The 18,960-nt window shown below is 37.7% G+C and overlaps 1 protein-coding gene across 1 annotated transcript; it reads left to right on the top strand.

Moving 5' to 3' along the window:
- Positions 1–5,973: 5,973 nt before the first annotated feature.
- Positions 5,974–18,436, top strand: LOC310714874 (uncharacterized protein; the record flags this gene model as incomplete). Its single annotated transcript, XM_083520900.1, has 10 exons — positions 5,974–6,198; positions 10,678–10,970; positions 11,789–11,844; positions 12,161–12,299; positions 12,775–12,902; positions 14,576–14,711; positions 14,922–15,099; positions 16,141–16,224; positions 17,270–17,489; positions 17,586–18,436. 10 exons carry the CDS (start codon positions 5,974–5,976, stop codon positions 18,353–18,355), a joined length of 2,229 nt encoding a protein of 742 aa, XP_083377026.1. The 3' UTR covers positions 18,356–18,436.
- Between the last annotated feature and the right edge of the window lie 524 nt (positions 18,437–18,960).

Genomic DNA, 18,960 nt, shown 5'->3' with positions numbered 1-18,960 from the left:
ACTAACTCTCATCTACAAAGCCAAATATGGACCAGCTCCTTTCTCAACACTCATCTCATCCTGTACTGCACCATGCTTCCTCCAATCCTCAACCAATGCCCAACTAGTCACACCATTTATCAGAGATTCTGCTCTGTTCTGGAACTAAGGAGGTAGAACAAACCTTTTTCAGCCCTTGTCCACTCACACAGCTAGTCATTAGCAAACTTCAAACAACGTTTTTCATCCAGAAGTACTTAAATCAGCATTTTTCATAAAAAAATTTTTTATAACTATTATTTTCTCCCAACAGAGTTTTTAGACGTAGTTTAGTCCTAATATGGTGCCGTAAAAAAAGAACAAGTATCAGAACAGAGAATTCTGTGACTTCAAACCACATTAAGAACTGCCCAGTGCCATTAAAGCAATGAATTAATCTGAATCCGCTCATATAAATGTATATTAGAATAGTGCCAGTGTGCCATGATGTTGCTTCTCCTTGTTCAATGAAGCAATAAAGTGCATATTGTCAGAAGAAAAGAATTGACCACTTGCTGTTGTTGAGGTAAAATGAAAATGTTTCCAAAAACACCACATCACAAAGTGTTTTATTTCTTTTATACCACAGCAAATAGACAGGAGATTTATAATTACATTCAGTTATGAGGAACATTCCAGAAACAAGGTAGTTATCTCTTAACTTATAACACATACATATAACAGCAAGCAGAGCCTGTGCAACCACCAGACTCCCTCTTTCTCTTGTCTTTTGGATAAGACCAATTTGCTTTTAGAGGGGTCACATTCCTCTTTCTTTATCCCCTATTCACATCTACAGACAAAGAGAAGACAAATGCACAATTTTCTGTAAGATTCTTTGTAGGGAAGTGGTAGCTCAGTGGTTAAATCTCTGGGGTTTCATCCCCAGTATTGCCAAGCTGCCACTCTTGGGCCCTTGAGCAGGGCCCTTTTAACATTCTGTGCTCCAGAGGTGCTGTATCATGGCTGACCCAAGCTCTGACCCCAAGCTTCCTAACATCACTGTGATATGTGAAGAAAGTATTTCACTGTAATGCACATTTATAAAACACGATACAGGTTTTTTTTTTTTATTTGGGCTTTTGTACAGCAGTATGAACAAAAGACATTACAGAAATGTAAGTAATGCACAAGCCAGTGGTGGTGAAGATTATTATTGCATATGCTATATTATACAGTGTATATTTAATTAATAAATTATATAGAGAGCTTGATTTTTCCCAAACTAATTATCTAGCTAGCATATCATTGGCATGCTGAACTGGCAAAAAAACATTTACTATTTGGATAAAAATTTATTTTAGCATTGTGGGAACAAATTTCACCCAAGCTACAAACTTTTGAGGTCCCGAAAATGTGCATAAAATCTTTATCTAGCATTAAAATCATTCTCATGGCTGGATTGGGTGGCTGTTGCAAGATTACAATAGACCACAATATTGGAATTGTTGCGGTCCAACCCACAAACATCCAGTAACGAAGGCATCTGATGCAGCTTGCAATGTTCCGAAGAAAACGCAAAAAGTTAAGCACTCCGTTCTAAATTTGACCGTTATAAAACACCTAAAATTACATCTGAACGCGATAAAGCGTTAACGCAAAACATTTTCTTAAAAAATGCTCGCCTGTGAACAGATTTATGTATGTTTATACTGTTTATAACGACCCTCATAAAAACCTGTGCGCTGTCTTATAATAACCAGGAAATGAACAGAAAATCGTTGTGCATTTGTCTTCTCTCCTCCAGTAGATGTAAATAAGTGATAAAGAAAGAGGAATGTGGCCCCTCCAACCCCTGATACACCTTAGTGTTATGCCCATATCAACCATCCCTTACATCTTGATTTCATACCTTGCATTCCTCAACTGTTTGAAACATGCCCTTTCGGACATCTACACAAATCTCGGAAGTATGCATCAGCTACATCAGTTGTGTGTGTGTGTGTGTGTGTGTGTGAGATTGTCAGTGCCAGATTCTGACACTTCTACAGCTGTATCTCCTCCTACCCTCCAGACTTGCTCAATCCATTTGGATGTCTGGTGTTGGAAAGGATCCCACATGGACACATCGATACCCTGAAGATTTGCAGTTGAGTTTATAGTCGAAGCTTTAATTTTGTTGTAGTAGATAATTTTACCTAATTTCTCCAGAGCTGCTGCTGCAATCATAAGAAGCTATGTTTATTGAATTGATTGAATTTATAGAATTTATTGAATCTTTGGCATTTGGCAGACTCCCTTATCCAGAGTGACTTATATTTACTTTATTTATACACCTAAGCAGCTATGAAGTTAAGGTCCTTGCTCAGGGGTCCACAAGTGGCAGTTTGATGTGGCTGGGATTTGAACTCATGACCTTCAGATTCAAAGCTTTAACCCCTAAACTACAACTTTACCATCTTGTGTTTATCCCAAGACTCCTTCACAAATCTGTTCCTACTCAAAATCTTTTTAATGCACTTAATACTTCACACCTGTAAAAAAATTCTGGGGAGGGGTTCCTTGCCACTCTGCCTACTGTTAAGCTCCTTTGCGACAGTTATGAAGTGCCACACAAATACACTGAATTGAATTAAATAGTAGATTTCAACAGGAGTGCAATCATTTTATACTCCATTTCACAGTGATACCTATTTGTATTGATAAGTGCTGAACTAGCCCTGAGAGGAGTTCCTTAGCCATATATAAGTTTGTTTTTGGGAAGTGGGAGGAAACCCTGAGTAACCATTGGAAGCAAACTCAAATACAGAGAGAATATGAGATGAGACAGCGCACAGTAACCAGAGCTCAGGCTCAAACCTCGGACCCCAGAGCTGTGTGGCATGGCTCCACCATCAAATCAGGCATTTTGCGATATTTTTGGCGAACAAGTCACAAGCACAAGTGTTTCGTAGTTAAAAAAAAACTACTCTAGTCTTCTATCCAAAGAACCTTATGTTAAATATAGTAAAACTCGAGCACAAAGAGATTCATTCTTTGTAACATCTACCATCTTCTATACAGTAATAAACTAAAAGTTGTATAAAGATCCTACAATGGATCACATATTTCCAGCTGCACTGGATTCCCATTAAACAGCATATTGAATTTCCAATATTGAAATATTGAATCCTGCGTTTTGTTTATTAGGTATTACATAACCTGAATAATTCTTATCTACCTGACCTAGTTTTATTAAATGCTCCTTCTCGAAGATCGTTGTCCTCATTCTCTTTAGTTCTCCTTGTATGTGTTTGGATTTTATGGGATCTCGAGCTTTTAGCTACGCTGCTCCTTATTTGTATAATTACTTCCTCATGATATTTGCAACAGTGACTCTTTTTCTACATTCAGATCTTGTTTTAAATCTTTTCAGGCAGGCATATTAGTGATACTGTGTGGAGACGTCTTATTGATTGTACAGTGTTTTATTATTTAAAATTGTTCATTGCGTTATGTGCTTTAACTGTATGTAAGGAATGCTTAAATGTATGTAAGGTGCACATTAAATAAATAAATAATAATATTTATTTATTTAATGTGCACCTTACATACTTTTAATATACATTTAGATATATACTTATTGTTATTAATACTACTACTTCTACTACCACTACTAATAATAATAATAACAATAATTATTTTTAATTATTATTGTTGTCATTTTTATTATTAACAGTTGAAATATTTGGACCATTTAATAATCTCTACAATTGAAAATTAATCACCAAATTCAAAAGTATATATTTCCCACAAATAAAAACAAACAGCATGGATTCACAATATCAAGCGTCTGAACCGCAGCCCAAGATGGAGGTTGGACTTTAATATGCATTTTTTGCCATTGAATATTTTCTTAGCTGGATTTGCATTTATTTTTTAAATAGTAATCTCAGTAGAACAATAAGTTGTACAATGATTATTATAACATGTGCTAAGCTTCATGTTCACAGTAACGTCATACGGAACAATTGAGACATTTTCAATACATTTAGTACTGTTTATGTTTTACAGCATAGATATGTAACATTTGTTCCCTAAATAGTTTCTTTTTGGAAAACAAAGTAAATTTTAGCACTGTGGTAACAAATTTAACCCAAGCAACAAACTTCAGTGGATCCCAAAAGTTTGCATAAAAATGTTATTTCCCAGTTTTAGATTAATTAAAACCAATTTGGTGTTGGAGAAGTAAAATTTCTGTTTCGTTTACATTTGCAGCATTTAGCAGACGTCCTTGTCTAGAGCGACAAATGCACAACAATTTTCTATAATTTATCTTTGTAGGAAGGTGTTAATGCAGTAGTTATGGCTCTGGGTTACTAATCAGAAGTTTGGGGGTTCAAGCCCCAGTATCGCCAAGCTGCCACTCTTGGGCCCTTTCGCAAGGCCCTTAACCCCCTGTGCTCCAGAGGTGCTGTATCATGGCTGACCGTGGCTTTTTAACATTGCTTGGCTATAAAGAATTTTACTGTGCTGTAAAATATAAAGCACAATTACCTTTCTGTGTATTACAAAACATACAGAAAAAATACAGATTTTTATTAAAGCTATTATTATATTATTTTATTTACCATTTTATATACTAATCTTGATTTTTCTTAACTTAATAATCCAGCTAGTGTATCATCGGCATGTTGAACTGCCATACAATTGTTCCCCAGGTTTCTATTTGGATCAAACATTTATTTTTGCACTGTGATCATTTTCACCCTAGCAAACAAACTACTACTACTTATTTCACATTATAAATCAGTGTCATGGCTTTATTAGGTAGCTGGTGCAAGGTTACAATAGACTTAAACAGAAAACATGCAATAAGACACTGCTGTTCAAAATACTGGAACTGTTATAGACAAAATGAAAAATGGATGTCCACAAATATCACTAACTAAAACATAACCACTATGGTTCTGTCAAACCTATTTCCCTTTATATATACATTTTACTATATTCCCCGTATCAGCCATCCAAAAGGAATATTTTCTGTGCTTCAGGATACTTTGAAGTCTTTAAAGGTTTTTTATCTCGACAGTCAGAGTGCAAATGTGTTTGCTTTTTTGTCACACCGAGTGGTTATGAATTCGTTGGAGAACATTCGAGAAATTGAGAACCGTTGCTGTTGTTGGCTGAAGCAGCAGGCAGAAGTCAGTGAGCTGTGTCTCATGTGTGCTTAAAAACGTCTCTGATCGAAACCCTTTAGGGTTCAGCGTGTCGAATTCAGAGAGCTCGACTTCAAAGTCGAGCGAAACCCCTACTGTGAGAGCGAGAAAAAGAGAGAAAAAGGGAAGAGAAGGAAGGAGGAGTGCCAAGTGAAGAACACCAAAAGTGTTGGAAGGTGAAAGTTGAAAGAGAGGTGAAGATAATTTTTATCAGAAGGTAAAGGATTGTGGCAGCTGTCTCTGACAACGTGTGTGAACATTTTGTGTTGGTTTAAGGGTCTGTGTGTGTGTGTGTGTGTGTGTGTGTGTGTGTGTGTGTGTGTGTGTGTGTGTGTGTGTGTGTGTGTGTGTGTGTGTGTGTGTGTGTGTGTGTGTGTAAGCAGGGGTTATTATGGTATTGTATGTCCTCTCTCTTCACTGGCTGACTGCACCTGAGACCAGATACAGTTAATTATCCACCACACACACAGCCACAAACATTAGGAGTGCAGGAAGCAACCAGACTGACAGAGGAACCTTCCCCTGGAGGAGCACAAGTACACAGAGACGAAGGACAGGAGCGAAGATGAGATATGGAGCACAAACTAAAGAACTGATTCTCAACATCAACGCATACAGAGAAGATGACATTGCATCAACATTTTTTGAGTGATTTTTTTTTTACTCAAGAATTCATAACTAGCTTTAACAGAGGAATTCAGAAGATATCACCAGATGTTTAAATCAGGTTCATCACACATGCTTGGTGATCATTTCCATTCTCTATTTGATTTCATCGTTTCTGTCGCCAGGAGGACAGACAGGAGCAGGTGGCATCATGCCCACTCCAGTCAAGTCGTCTGTAGACGGTGTGACGTGTGACTCAGGGGAGCTGGAGCAGGTGGAGAGGACACTTCCTGCAGGTCTGGGGAAAGTGCCCAGAAATTTAGTGAGAAACTTTCCACACACTAAACGTGTGGGAAGCTACCTGGTGGGCAAAATGATCAACAAGGGCTCTTTTGCTAAGGTGATGGAGGGTATGCATATCGGGACAGGAGAGAAGGTGAGACACACACACACACACACACACACACACACACACACACACACACACACACACACACACACACACACACACACACACACACACACACACACACACACAGCTGTCAATCAACAGCATAGCATCACACACTAAAACATGCCAGTCAATGCTATGTTAAAGGACTGTCATCCATTTTTTATGCTGTCTCTCAGTTTACAGTGTGTGTGTCTCCTATCAAAGATGAAAAGTGGTTGCACTGTGATACAGTAGAACAGCACTATTTAAAATATAAATAAAAATAATTTTATGGATTCGGTTATTTAAAAAAAAAAAAAAGTGATCTTTTTAAAAGATTCCTAAGGTAAACCTCAGACAAAGAAGCTGCCAAGATTTCCAATTAATATGATTTGCACAGTAATGTTTGTTCATGTGATTTCCTGTGAGCCTCACCTACCATTTACCATATATATATATATATATATATATATATATATATATATATATATATATATATATATATATATATATATATATATATATATATATATATATATATATATATTTATATATATATAAAATCCTTTTGAAATATTTTTAAGTTGGAGTAGGCAAACAATTTATATCAAATGTCTTTGAATGTGGTAGCATTGAATTTTCCCTTCACTAACTAGGGGACCTAATGAATAACAATGTTCCTGTGCACAAAATTAGCTCTCAGAAAATATAGAGATATAGCTCAGGCATTGGACTCTGGATCGGAAGGTCAAAAGTTCAAATAGAAGCACCACCAAGCTGCCACTGCTCGGCCCTTGAACAAGGCCCCCAACCCTCAACTTGTTCTAAGTCGCTCTGGATAAAGGTGTCAGCCAAATGCCATAAATGTAATTGTAGTTTACATTTGTTGAAGTAGAGGATCTTCAAGTGTGGCTTGCTATAAAGCTCTGACCTCAACCTTTTTTAAACACATTTAGGATGAATGTGAACTCTGACTGCACCAATCACCTCACCCACATCAGAAGCTGACTTTACTAACACCTTTGTGGCTGAATAAGCAAAAATCTGCACAACCGCACTTCAAAATCTAGTAGAACATCTTCCCAGATGAGTGGAGTTTATTATAACAGAAAATTGTTGCCAGGTGATGGCTTCATGATAATGAATCACTAATCCTGTCAATGCAACTCTAGTCATTTTATTTTAAATGGGTGTGAACTTTAAACCTATAATGTCACCCACTTCCTGTTTGTATGTTGTGACATTAAAATTATCATGGCAACATCAATTAAACATAGCATGAATTCCCTTTGCATTTTCAACCATTTTGCATTAGGTAAAGTGGCTTAATCCATTACTTACTATGAAATATAGGGTCATAAATTTAAAGTCAGCAAATGTTGGAAATAAAAGCATTTTGATATGACTTTTAAACATCAAAACAAACAAACAAACAAAAACCCTATTTAGTATATATGTTTTAACAACAATATTAAAATTTGGTTCTTTCTTTGACTGTTACATGATTGTATATCACCTGTTCTTTGTGCTTTTTTGCCATACAGTTTAAAACTTCTTTCCAAAAATGCATTGAAATAATTATCGTTAAAACTAATAACCTAGGATGGGTGACAGGGTAAATCCAAACTTGTGTAGTATAATTTTTTACATACAGATATATGCATATATATATATAAGATGTCTTGTTTTGTTTTCTAATTCACAGCATTTTAGTCCTCTGTCCTCTGAGATAATGTGTTTTGACATTTTTATTAGAAAGAAACGATTTGAACAAACTAAGTAAACTTCAGTAAAAGTTTTTTTCCTTGTATTTCTATTATAATATTTTGGTTAGTTACCAAATCCGACTTTTAGACAGTAGCTGTAAAGTAAATATTGGAGCATGTCTCCACAACAGGCCGTGTCAGGTTTCACTCAACCTGGTCGTATCAGAGGACAAATTCTTTGCCTACAGACTAGTTTCATCAGCCTAGTATGATTCTGCAGAAAAAGCTGAAACGTGCAGGAAAGAAACTGTAGATAAATGGACAGTAGCATATTTGCGGTTGACACGTTGATATTTTGTTTCATGAGGTGACTCTGTATTTGCAATTGGAATAAATCAATAGGCATTAAAACACAAGGTCTACCCATGTCAGAAAAAACGTTGCACAGTGTCACACGGGAACTTACAACTTGTCCCACATTTGGTCTGGTGTACGTCTGGTCATGCTACTACAGGGCCAGAAATGGATAACAACATGGTGGATCGAGTTACCACAAGAGTAAGAGCATTCGGGTGTTTAAGTCTAGGTTCAGGAACAGTGCAAGTGTCCGTGTTTTTTTTTTTGGTGGTGTCTTTTTCCCTTAAGCTGTTTGAAATTTGGGGTTTGGGAAATATCTGTAGCTACCTTTGGTCACAGAAGTGTCAATGGAAAAGATTTTAAACAAAGACATAAAAACTATAACTAGACAGGGTTTGAAATGTACATAGATACTGGAGTTTAATCAATGGGTTTGCAGTAGTTTATATGTAAAAATGGGGATAAATGAGCTAAAAGAAAGTTTAATGGGGACCCAGTGTGGTGTCTTTTTTCCTTGTACGCTGTTTAAAATTTTGGGTTGCAGCTACCTTTGGTCACAAAAATGCTGAGTATGCATTAAAAGTATTGGAAATCAAAACATAAAACACTAACTAGGCAGGGTTAGAAGGGTTGGATAAATGCTGTAGTTTATTCATTGGATTTGCAATAGTTTATATGTTAAAGGGGGAATACATTAGTAAAGAGAATGTTTAATGGGGACCTTGTAAATTGGAAAATCCGGCCAGTTTACTGATCTGCAATTTGGTTTAGATTGGCATTATATAGAATAAAGGAGGTAAATTTTAGGAATTTAAATGTAGAATATTTCACTGCTACTGTTGAACACCAAAAGTAATGTGTGTGTGTGTGTGTGTGTGTGTGTGTGTGTGTGTGTGTGTGTGTGTGTGTGTGTGTGTGTGAGACACAAATGAGAATGCTATGTCTGCTCACCTTGGTGATCAACTCTTTCAGGGGTCACCGAATCCAGTCAATTTGATCCATTTGTGCATGGGCCTGTCTGTTCGTCCAGCTCTCGTTCGGGTCACAGAGTCCGCCCTGACCATTTTTGTTTCGCTCCTGAAGTTGCTATAGCGATGACCAAGAGTCTGATTAAATAGCATGCATCAACTCAGTCTTTGCCATGTGGGCCTCTTTCCCCATCGCTGCTCGGTGCCCTTCATTAGTATCACACTAACAGTGACACAGATGGAGAACGAGACGGTGGATTCATCACAATTTAACATTTAAACATTTGGACTAAATGTCCAGACTGTTGAGTCTGGGAAGGTTTGGTTTGCCCTGACAATGTCTCTTTGCTCAATTATGAAGCTGTGTTTGTTCTTTCCCCTCAGTGTCTATGAGAACTCTACTTTCACGCTTAGATTCAAATTTATATGTATTTCTTTGGCAGATGTCTTTCTCCAAGGCTACTTACGAAAAGGGCAGAATAAATGTTTTATTACCTTAGCAGTGTAGACAATAGGAATTAGAAATAAATGCATGAAATTGAAATTAACTCTTCGGATTCATCAGTCATCTACACAAAATTGGAAAAATGCTAATCAAATTTTTATTTAGATTTTATTTGTCAAATTCACAATACACACTATTATGTGCTGTAAAATTCTTTTTTTGTATTTTGTTTCATTAAAAAAATGCAAACGTAAAATGGAATAAAAAAAGGATAAGAAATTCAGAGTAGAATAATTAGTAGAATTTTCAATAGAAAAATATAGAATTTTAATACCATAAAAATATTTATAAATAAAAATTAATAAAATGCACATGAATTACATACATAAAGACCACAGGGGTAACAGCTAAAAAAAAAAAACACATCTTATATACACACACAACAGACAGGCATAACATTATGAGAGGTGAAGTAAATAACACTGATTATTTCCTTATCATGGCACCTGTTAGTGGGTGGTTATATATTAGGCAGCAAGTGAACATTTTGCCGTCAAAGATGTGGACTTGGAGGTAGCAGAGCTGAAGATATTGAGGTTTTTGTTGGGAGTGACGATGATGGACAGGATTAGAAATGAGTTAATTAGAGGGACATCGCATGTAGGACAATTTGGAGACAAGGTAAGGGAGACCTGAGGGTGACCTAAGACCTAATGGGGACATGGGGTATATCGGTAGGAGAAAGCTGATGATGGAGCCATCAGGAAGGTGGAAATGAGGAAGACCAAGGAGGAGTTTTATGGATGTGTTGAGGGAAGACATGCAGGTAGTTGAATTGAAAGAGGCAGAAGTAGAGGACAGGGGGGTATGGAGACGGATGATCTGCTGTGGAGCCCCCTAATTAAAGCAGCTGAAAGAAGAAAATTCAGATGAGATGATATACTGTATGATAAATAATTCATTAATTTATTCCCTTGTCTCTATAATACATCCCTGTTTCCATCAGGTGGCCATTAAAGTAATCGATAAGAAAAAGGCAAGGCAGGACGCATATGTGTTAAAAAATATGAAACGTGAGCCAAGGATCCACCAGATGATTCGTCACCCCAACATCGTCCTTCTGCTGGAGACCCTGGAGACAGAAAACTGCTATTACATGGCCATGGAGCTGTGCGCCGGAGGAGACCTGATGGACAGAATCTGTGAACGCAAACGGCTGGATGAAAGGGAGGTCCGCCGATACACGCGGCAGATCCTGTCCGCTGTCGATCATCTGCATGCACACGGCATAGTGCACAGGTAAGGGACTTGAGGGTTAGTCACAAACTTGGTTAGTTCATTGGTTTATTTTTTCTTAGTAGGATAGTTGACTATGAAAGTTGTCCAAAACAAACAAACAATTAAGGAAGTTTATCTAAACTATAACTTCTACAGAAAAAGGAACAGCCAAAGTGCACAGTGCACAGATTTCACAAGCAATCTAAGGATAAAACAATGGAGAGGCAATTAATCTGTAAAAAAAAAAAAAATGGAAACTGGAAACAAAAATATACATAATGTTTTTATAGTCCATATATTCACGTCCAGCACAAATGTTCATGTATAAAAAAACTCTCGCATGACAAAAATTAAACATGTTCTCCTACAGTGCAAAACTACCAGCTTTCCTGACCAGAACTGTTTCTCATTTGCTCAATTAGATAAAGTTTGAGGCGTTTTAAAGTCTGGTTAAGCCCAAAAATGAAAGAGAATAAAATGACATTTAAAGCTGTGATGCAGGAACTGCTCGCATTTGCAAGCTGAAATTGTGTGGAGCTTGTTATAACAGAAAATGGGAACTAATTGAGGAATGATATGTTTAAAAAGCACATACCAGTCATATGAATTGAGTCTATTTAGTGTAACTTCCTGTTGAAGATGTTACTGGTACTTGAAGATGGGTCGATTTTGTGGACCAAATAATAGATGATTTTTAGGAAAATCATCTTTTTAACCTGAGACATATTCAAAACAAATTCTGATTTCTAAAAGTGTGGGGAGCACACTGTTTCAAAGTCTGAAAGTTGTACAGAGAGATTGATTTGTTTGACGTTATTTTTCCATCATTATTTACACAGGGACCTGAAAATTGAGAACTTTCTACTGGACGAACACAACAATATTAGGATAGTTGGTGAGTGTTTATTGTGTAGTGTCAGGCTTTTATCGATCTGATATACTATAAGTGGATTATTATCCCCAAACATTTTGATACCACCAACAGAATATGCAACAGATGTAATAAAAAAAACAACAACACTCATATATATCTTATATACTGTATATATAGGTATGGCCAGACAAATGTTATCTCTCTCTCTCTCTCTCTCTCTCTCTCTCTCTCTCTCTCTCTCTCTCTCTCTCTCTCTCTCTCTCTCTTTCTCTCTCTCTCTCTCTCTCTCTCTCTCTCTCTCTCTCTCTCTCTTTTTCTGTGTGTGTGTGTAATCCAGACTTTGGTCTAAGTAACACTCTGAAGCCTGACTCTCTCTCCCCGGAGTTGTTAAACACTCAGTGTGGAAGTCCAGCGTACGCTGCCCCAGAGCTTCTTGCACACAAGAAATATGGACCGAAAGTGGATGTGTGGTCTGTGTGAGTGACCTTCTATATGTTATTGGTTAGAAAAATTACAATAAAAAAATGCAGCATGTGTAAAATGGAGCTGTGGGAAAATATAATCAGCATGCTGTAAAACTTGAGTCTGAGTTTGGGGTTTAAATGTGATTCTGCAAATGAAGGAAGAGAGATATGACATGGTTCCGAGTCGATCAGGCTTTTCCATAGCAAAGGGAGTGCATAGGAAATAAACAGAAAGCTCAGAAACCTTAACACCTTATATATCATTCTACTTGATTACTCAACTATTCATTTCATAGAAAGGTGACTAACTTATATACTCAGAGAATCTCCTTGTATAAAACTGCAATCTACATTAATACCATGAGACAATGATGCAAAATATTTCATTATGATAATAGAATCGATTGCTGTCATCTTTTACTGACATTGATTCTATTGCTACTACTTATGCATTATTATTATATATCTGGCATATGTGTGTATACAGGGGTGTGAGTATGTTTGCAATGATGACCGGTACTCTTCCCTTCACGGTAGAGCCATTCAACATAAAGCAACTTCATCAAAAAATGATTAATGGAGAAATCAGCGCAATCCCATCTGACATTAGTAAAGGTAACACACACACACACACACACACACACACACACACACACACACACACACACACACACACACACACACACACACACACACATACACACACACCCCCGTATTCATAATCCGCATGTAAAATGGTATTATTGAAACTAATAAAAATAACACACTATTTTATATAGCAGCAGAGGTGTGACGTATGTGGGACTAAGAATTAAATTTTTTCGATATTTCTTGTTTAAAATTCCCTGCATTTGGACAATTGAGTGCCTCTTGCGATATTTCGCTATTGTTTTTTCTTCTTTGGGCTGAGTGTATGTGTCTTTCAAATCAACAGTATATGAAGCCTTGGTATATTTGTTCAATGAAGAGATAAAATTTTAGTATTAGTGCACGGTCTGGTCAATACAATATCATTTTCAAGAATATTGTGATTTAGACAACCAGTTTGCGCAATTGGAGGCTCCAACCTCCCCTTGCTTTGCTAGCAATATTAGCTCCTGCAACACTGATCCAAACTTGAGAAGACTTTAGCCAGTGGTTCAGTACAAATGAGGAAAGGAGATGGAGCAGACAAATATATCACATGTAGTTTCACAGAGACAGGTGAGAAAGAGAGAGAGAGAGAGAGAGAGAGAAAGAGAGAGAGAGAGAGAGAAAGAGAGAGAGAGAGAGAGAGAGAGAGAGAGAGAGAGAGAGAGAGAGAGAGAGAGAGAGAGAGAGAGAGAAAATGGGAAAACAGACAATAAGCGACAGCGAGCCGGGGGGGGTGACCTAGATAAGAGGTGCGGATAGTCACGCATTACAAACAGTTTTTCTCCTCACACTGATTATCTGATAATCTGATCCAGCACATTAAATATGGACAAGGCGAACAGTGGAGATTTAACAATCCCAGTCACTCAGACACACCCTTAAGCACCGTGCTGTTTATGTGACCACCCATGAGGAACACTCGGTCTGACACGCTAGCAAAATGCACAATATGTAACTGATAGCGCTGTAGATCAACAAGAACTAATGAACATTTAGCATAGCTTTGTGTTCTCTCTTTTATACTCCTGTGCACTCCAGTAAAGCCTAAATGATTGTGATGCATTAAAAATTGATGCCATTTTTCTTAAGACGTTAAAGAAATACATAAGAAAATGGTGTATGTGTGAATTTAAAGCACCAAAGGTGAAGCAGGGGCCCTAAATTAATGTTTAAACGCAGAGGTTAAATGAGGCCACTAAGCGAATGTTTAAATGTGATCGCTGCTGTCGAACGACACTAGAAACTCCTCCACCGGAGCAAGCAAGGCCATGCGCAAAGACGACTTTTTTTGGGTAGCGTTACCCAACGCGCCCACAGGCCACGCAGTGCGAAGCCGACCTGCCAATCATCAGTCACCTCTGTGCCGTGAAGGTGGTAAGAAAGGGGAGAGTGCCATTTAAACTTGATCTCCTGACAATGTAAGCGAACTAAAACCAAGAGATCACGAGGTGAACGTGCATTAGAGAGACAACTTATAGGACTATATTTACCAAAGCAGGAATGCTAATTGGGGCCAGTGTTGTGAAGTATAGGTTCATATCATATGTCAATTTTCTTTTTCTTTCTTTCTTTCTTTCTTTCTTTCTTTCTTTCTTTCTTTCTTTCTTTCTTTCTTTCTTTCTTTCTTTCTTTCTTTCTTTCTTTTTTTCATTCAGGGGCGGTGCAGTTTGTTTTGTCTCTGCTGGAGCCAGACCCAATGAAGAGGCCGTGTGTTAAAGCAGCCCTTGAGGAGAGCTGGCTTAATGAGGGCTACACTAAAAGACCCGTACACACCATGGTCTACAAGAACAGGTAAAGTGCCTTGAAATTACCTACACTTTGTCTGAATTGAAGTTGCTCACATGCTAACTAAAAATAATAAAGCAGAAACCATTAAAAAAAAGCACTACAATCATTAAGTATCCTGCAAAAATTTTAAATATGAAACTATTTACACTGTGTTTTTAAAACATCAAAATGTACCGATATATCTAAACTCGTTTGAAATGTTTATTTCCTTAGACTGCATCCAGAAGAGCTAAACTCAGCTGTGTTGAACTTCATGACTGAGGCTCTTGGCTATGGCCTCTCAGACATCATACACACAGTGATCAACAACAAACCTTCCACCATCTTAGCTACATACCAACTCCTGTTAAAAAAACTGAGCAGGCACCAGAAAGGATCCAAGAACATGAAGGTAACTCAGTGAAGCACAAAAACAAACATAGTGCAACAAATAAAAAAACTTTGCGATCATGGCATTATTTATTTTTTTATTTTTTTGAAGAAAACATGCCTGTGGTCTGAAGGATAAAGTGACTTTCATTTGTAAAGCATTCATTTGTAATACTTATAGCTCACTTTATGCAAACATAGTTGCATATTTTATTTATTAAAAACATTCAGTTCTTATAATAAGCAATAGCTTCTCACTATCTTTGTGCAACATTGTATGTTTCAGGATCCCTGTCTAATTGTCAAAGGGATGGTTTCAGCCCATTCAAATTAGACAGTGGTCCTCAAACTCAGGATACCACAAGGGGCTTGTATGGCTGTTGGTTTTTACTTCAACCAACTAGAAATATGATTTCTGATTATACTAGTTCCATTAGTTGATCTTGGTCTTTAAAAAATCCATTAGAGATAAAATTTATTTGAGATGTAACTTTTAAAGGTGCTATATAAAATAAAGATGATTATTAGTATTATTATTAATATTTTTGCTGAAATGAAAACTCACATCAAAGCTCTGATCTCAACTCCACTGAACAATGTCAGTTGTGCTCCAGGCCTTTGATTCAACATTGCAGATTTGATTGCAGACCCCTGCTTTAAGCAGAGAAATTGTAGACAGATATTTGAATCAAACTTGGCTTAAAAGTACTTTTATTGACAGACTATAAATGTCACACATCTGTTAGACTGTTCAGCTGAGGTCAAATTACATTCATCGGTACATTTATGGCATTTTGCAGACGCCCTTATCTAAAACAACTTAGAATTATCTTATTTTTACAACTAAGAAGTTAAGGGTTAAGGACCTTACTCAAGGGCCCAGCAGTGGAAGCTTGGTGGTGCTGGGGTTTAAACTCATGCCCTTCCGACTAGAAGTCCAACATCAACCACTGCGCTCCCACCAAATCAGGCTAGAAGCCGTTTCTAACCATGAAAAAGTAACAAAATGCAATACTTTGGTGTACTGCCCAGAAATCAATTGTGAAGCAACAAACTTTTTTAGAAGCTGGAATCCAGTGAGTGGAACCTTCGAAATAAACCTGTGTGGAATGAGACAAGCAACACTTCCGAGAGGAATCAGCAACAGGTAACCTATCCAACAATGATTAGTAATGTTCATGTGGCACCTTTGTAAATAGTGTTCCTTCCTTAGTCCTGCTAAAAAGTTTAAATCTTAAGATATCCACTGTTTAGGGATAATATTGCTGGTGTCTGGTGAACAGACCCATATGTGAGCTGCACTGTTACCACAATGTACCACAATGGTCCACTATGACATTGTCCCCTGTGCATCAGTGATGTGGAAGTCTTAAGTACATTGCAGAGATTCCTGTCCTTCATGTGAATGCCAACTGTATGCTCTTTCTCATTCAACATGTAATCTCACTAATGCTCTTGTGGCTGAATGAAAATCTGACCAAAGAAAAATCCCCACAGCCACCCTCAAAAATCTAGTGTCAAGCCTTACCAGAAGAGTGTTGAATTTTTCAGCAGCATAGGAGGACTAAGTTTTGAGTAGGATGTTCAGAAAGCACATATATATGTGGTACACAGGTGTCTACAAAACCTTGTTTGGACATTCCTGTCAGTATTTTAGTAATGTCATACACTAACCAGGCATAACATTATAACCAGTGACAAAAATAAAATTTATCTCTTCTTCATGACACCTGTTAGTGAGTCGGATATTATTAGGCAGCAGGTAAACATTGTGTCCTCAAAGTTGATGTGTTAAAATCAGGAAAAATGGGCAAGCATAAGGTTTTAAGCGATTTTGACTAGTGCCAAATTGTGACGTCTAGACGACTGGGTCAGGGCAGCTCCAAAACTGCAGCTCTTGTGGGATGTTCCCGGTCTGCAGTGGTCAGTATCTATTAATAGTGCTGCAAGGAAGAAACAGTGGGTGAAGGCTGCTCCTTGTGGTCCGATCCAACAGACGAGCTCCTGTAGCTCAAACTGCTGAAAAAGTTAATGCTGTGAATGCTCAAAGGGTCTGAACTGTTTTGGCAGCAAAAAGGGGACCAACACAATATTAGGCAGGTAGTCATAATGTTATGCCTGATCGATGTATGTTCCTATGCAATGCAGTTTATTTCAACAATTCCTTTTGACACTTAATAATTTGTTGTCAGATTGAGGCTAATGAAAAGAGCCAGAGGCAGTCGAGCAAGACAAAGAGGATCCCATCTCATGACAGAGATTTCCTGATGCGGAGGCCAGATGATGTGATCAGACAGAAACAGTCGAACTCTGATCAAAAAACGTCTACACCCACCAGTTACCCTGCAGACGTCTTTGCCAACAACGACGCTGCAATCAACATGGAAACAAGAGAATGCCTGTTTCCTGAAGGTAGTTTTGCCCAGATCTAGTGTATCTACTAAATACTGGAACCAACATAAATGGAGTATATTTGCTTGATATTTTGTTCTGTTTGTGTGGGTTCAGTTCCAGTGCTTAGTGAGAGGGAACCGGTTCTTACGTCACCCCCCAAATGCCACTGCAGAGCAGGAAGCAGCTCAAAGCTTTGCAATTGCACTTCTTGTGATGCACCAATCATTCTGGAAAGTAAAAAAGACTCCAGCAAAGCATCACCCAAAGCTCATGAGCTAAGACCAACACACTCTGAGAACTGTTCGAGAGATGATCCTGGATACCGACATGATGACAAATTGGAGAAGATACAGCTGTTTTACTCTGAAAAAGTGGTATCACCCAGAATGCATGTAGACAGTAAAGCAGGCCAGCGTTTTAAGGAACTTTTACTGGCCATTGAGGAAAAGACTCACACTGCTCGTCACCTGAGCACCCTGGAATCCTCCTTGCAAACTGTCCCATTACCACGGTTACGTCACCGAACTCTCAAAGACATTTCTCCGAGAAAAGTGGTGTGGACAGGGCTTAAACATCACACTGGGCCATCCACAGGATCCTCCCCATTTCTGGTAAATGGCTCAAAACCACCAGTGTTTTTATCCCAAAGACAGCAGGCTCTGGTTATCAAGAGTCTGAGGCATGCAAAAGAAAAAAGGAATACCGGACCAGGTGGAGGAAGAACAATGGGCATCCCAGAGAACACATCAAAAACCCAGCAATTTGCGCCGGTACAGACCAGTCAGCGCAGAGACACAGAACTAAACCTGCCCATGCTCCATTCCACTTTCCAGAGCAAGGAAAAGAAAACTGTCTCGGATTGGATTTTAATTGAAAAGTTGTGATAAGTGATGGAGACAATAAAAATTTTTTAATGATTACAATAATAGCTAATTCCAACTTTAGTCAAATACATATATATATATACAGTATATGTATACAATTTCCAAAAGCAAGACTTTTCTTGAAAGTAAAATTTATATATTTTGTACATTTATACACTGTGAGTTCTGTGGGATGCCTACAACTGCACCTCTTTTCGCACTTCAGCATATCAGTCACACTTTTGTTGGTTACATTACAGGGCAAATTGGATGATCAGGGACAAATTAAATCCGGGGGTGGTAACATTTTCTAGAATAAACCCTGCAAATTACTGCAAGTTTTTAGTGCTTGAAAATTTCAGTACAGATAGTCCTCGACTTATGATGGAGATGCGTTCCGACGACCCCATTGTAACTTAAAAATATCATAAGTGGAGACATGGCCTAGTCTACCCAGGAAAATGGTGATTAGTATGGTGATTTATAATTTTGTTGTATTGCTACCATCATTTTGAGAAAAAAAAATAGTAACTCAGGTATGCCTGTACTAAGAACTCTTTTGGATTCAAACTTTTCAAATGTGCTACAACTAGTTTTTAATTGTTAAAACAAATTTAGCTAAATAT

The sequence above is a fragment of the Silurus aristotelis genome (assembly GCF_946808225.1).
Source record: "Silurus aristotelis genome assembly, chromosome: 19".
Classification (NCBI taxonomy): Eukaryota; Metazoa; Chordata; class Actinopteri; order Siluriformes; family Siluridae; genus Silurus; species Silurus aristotelis.
Note: the sequence above shows the minus strand (reverse complement) of the source record. Positions and strands in the feature narration are given on the sequence as shown.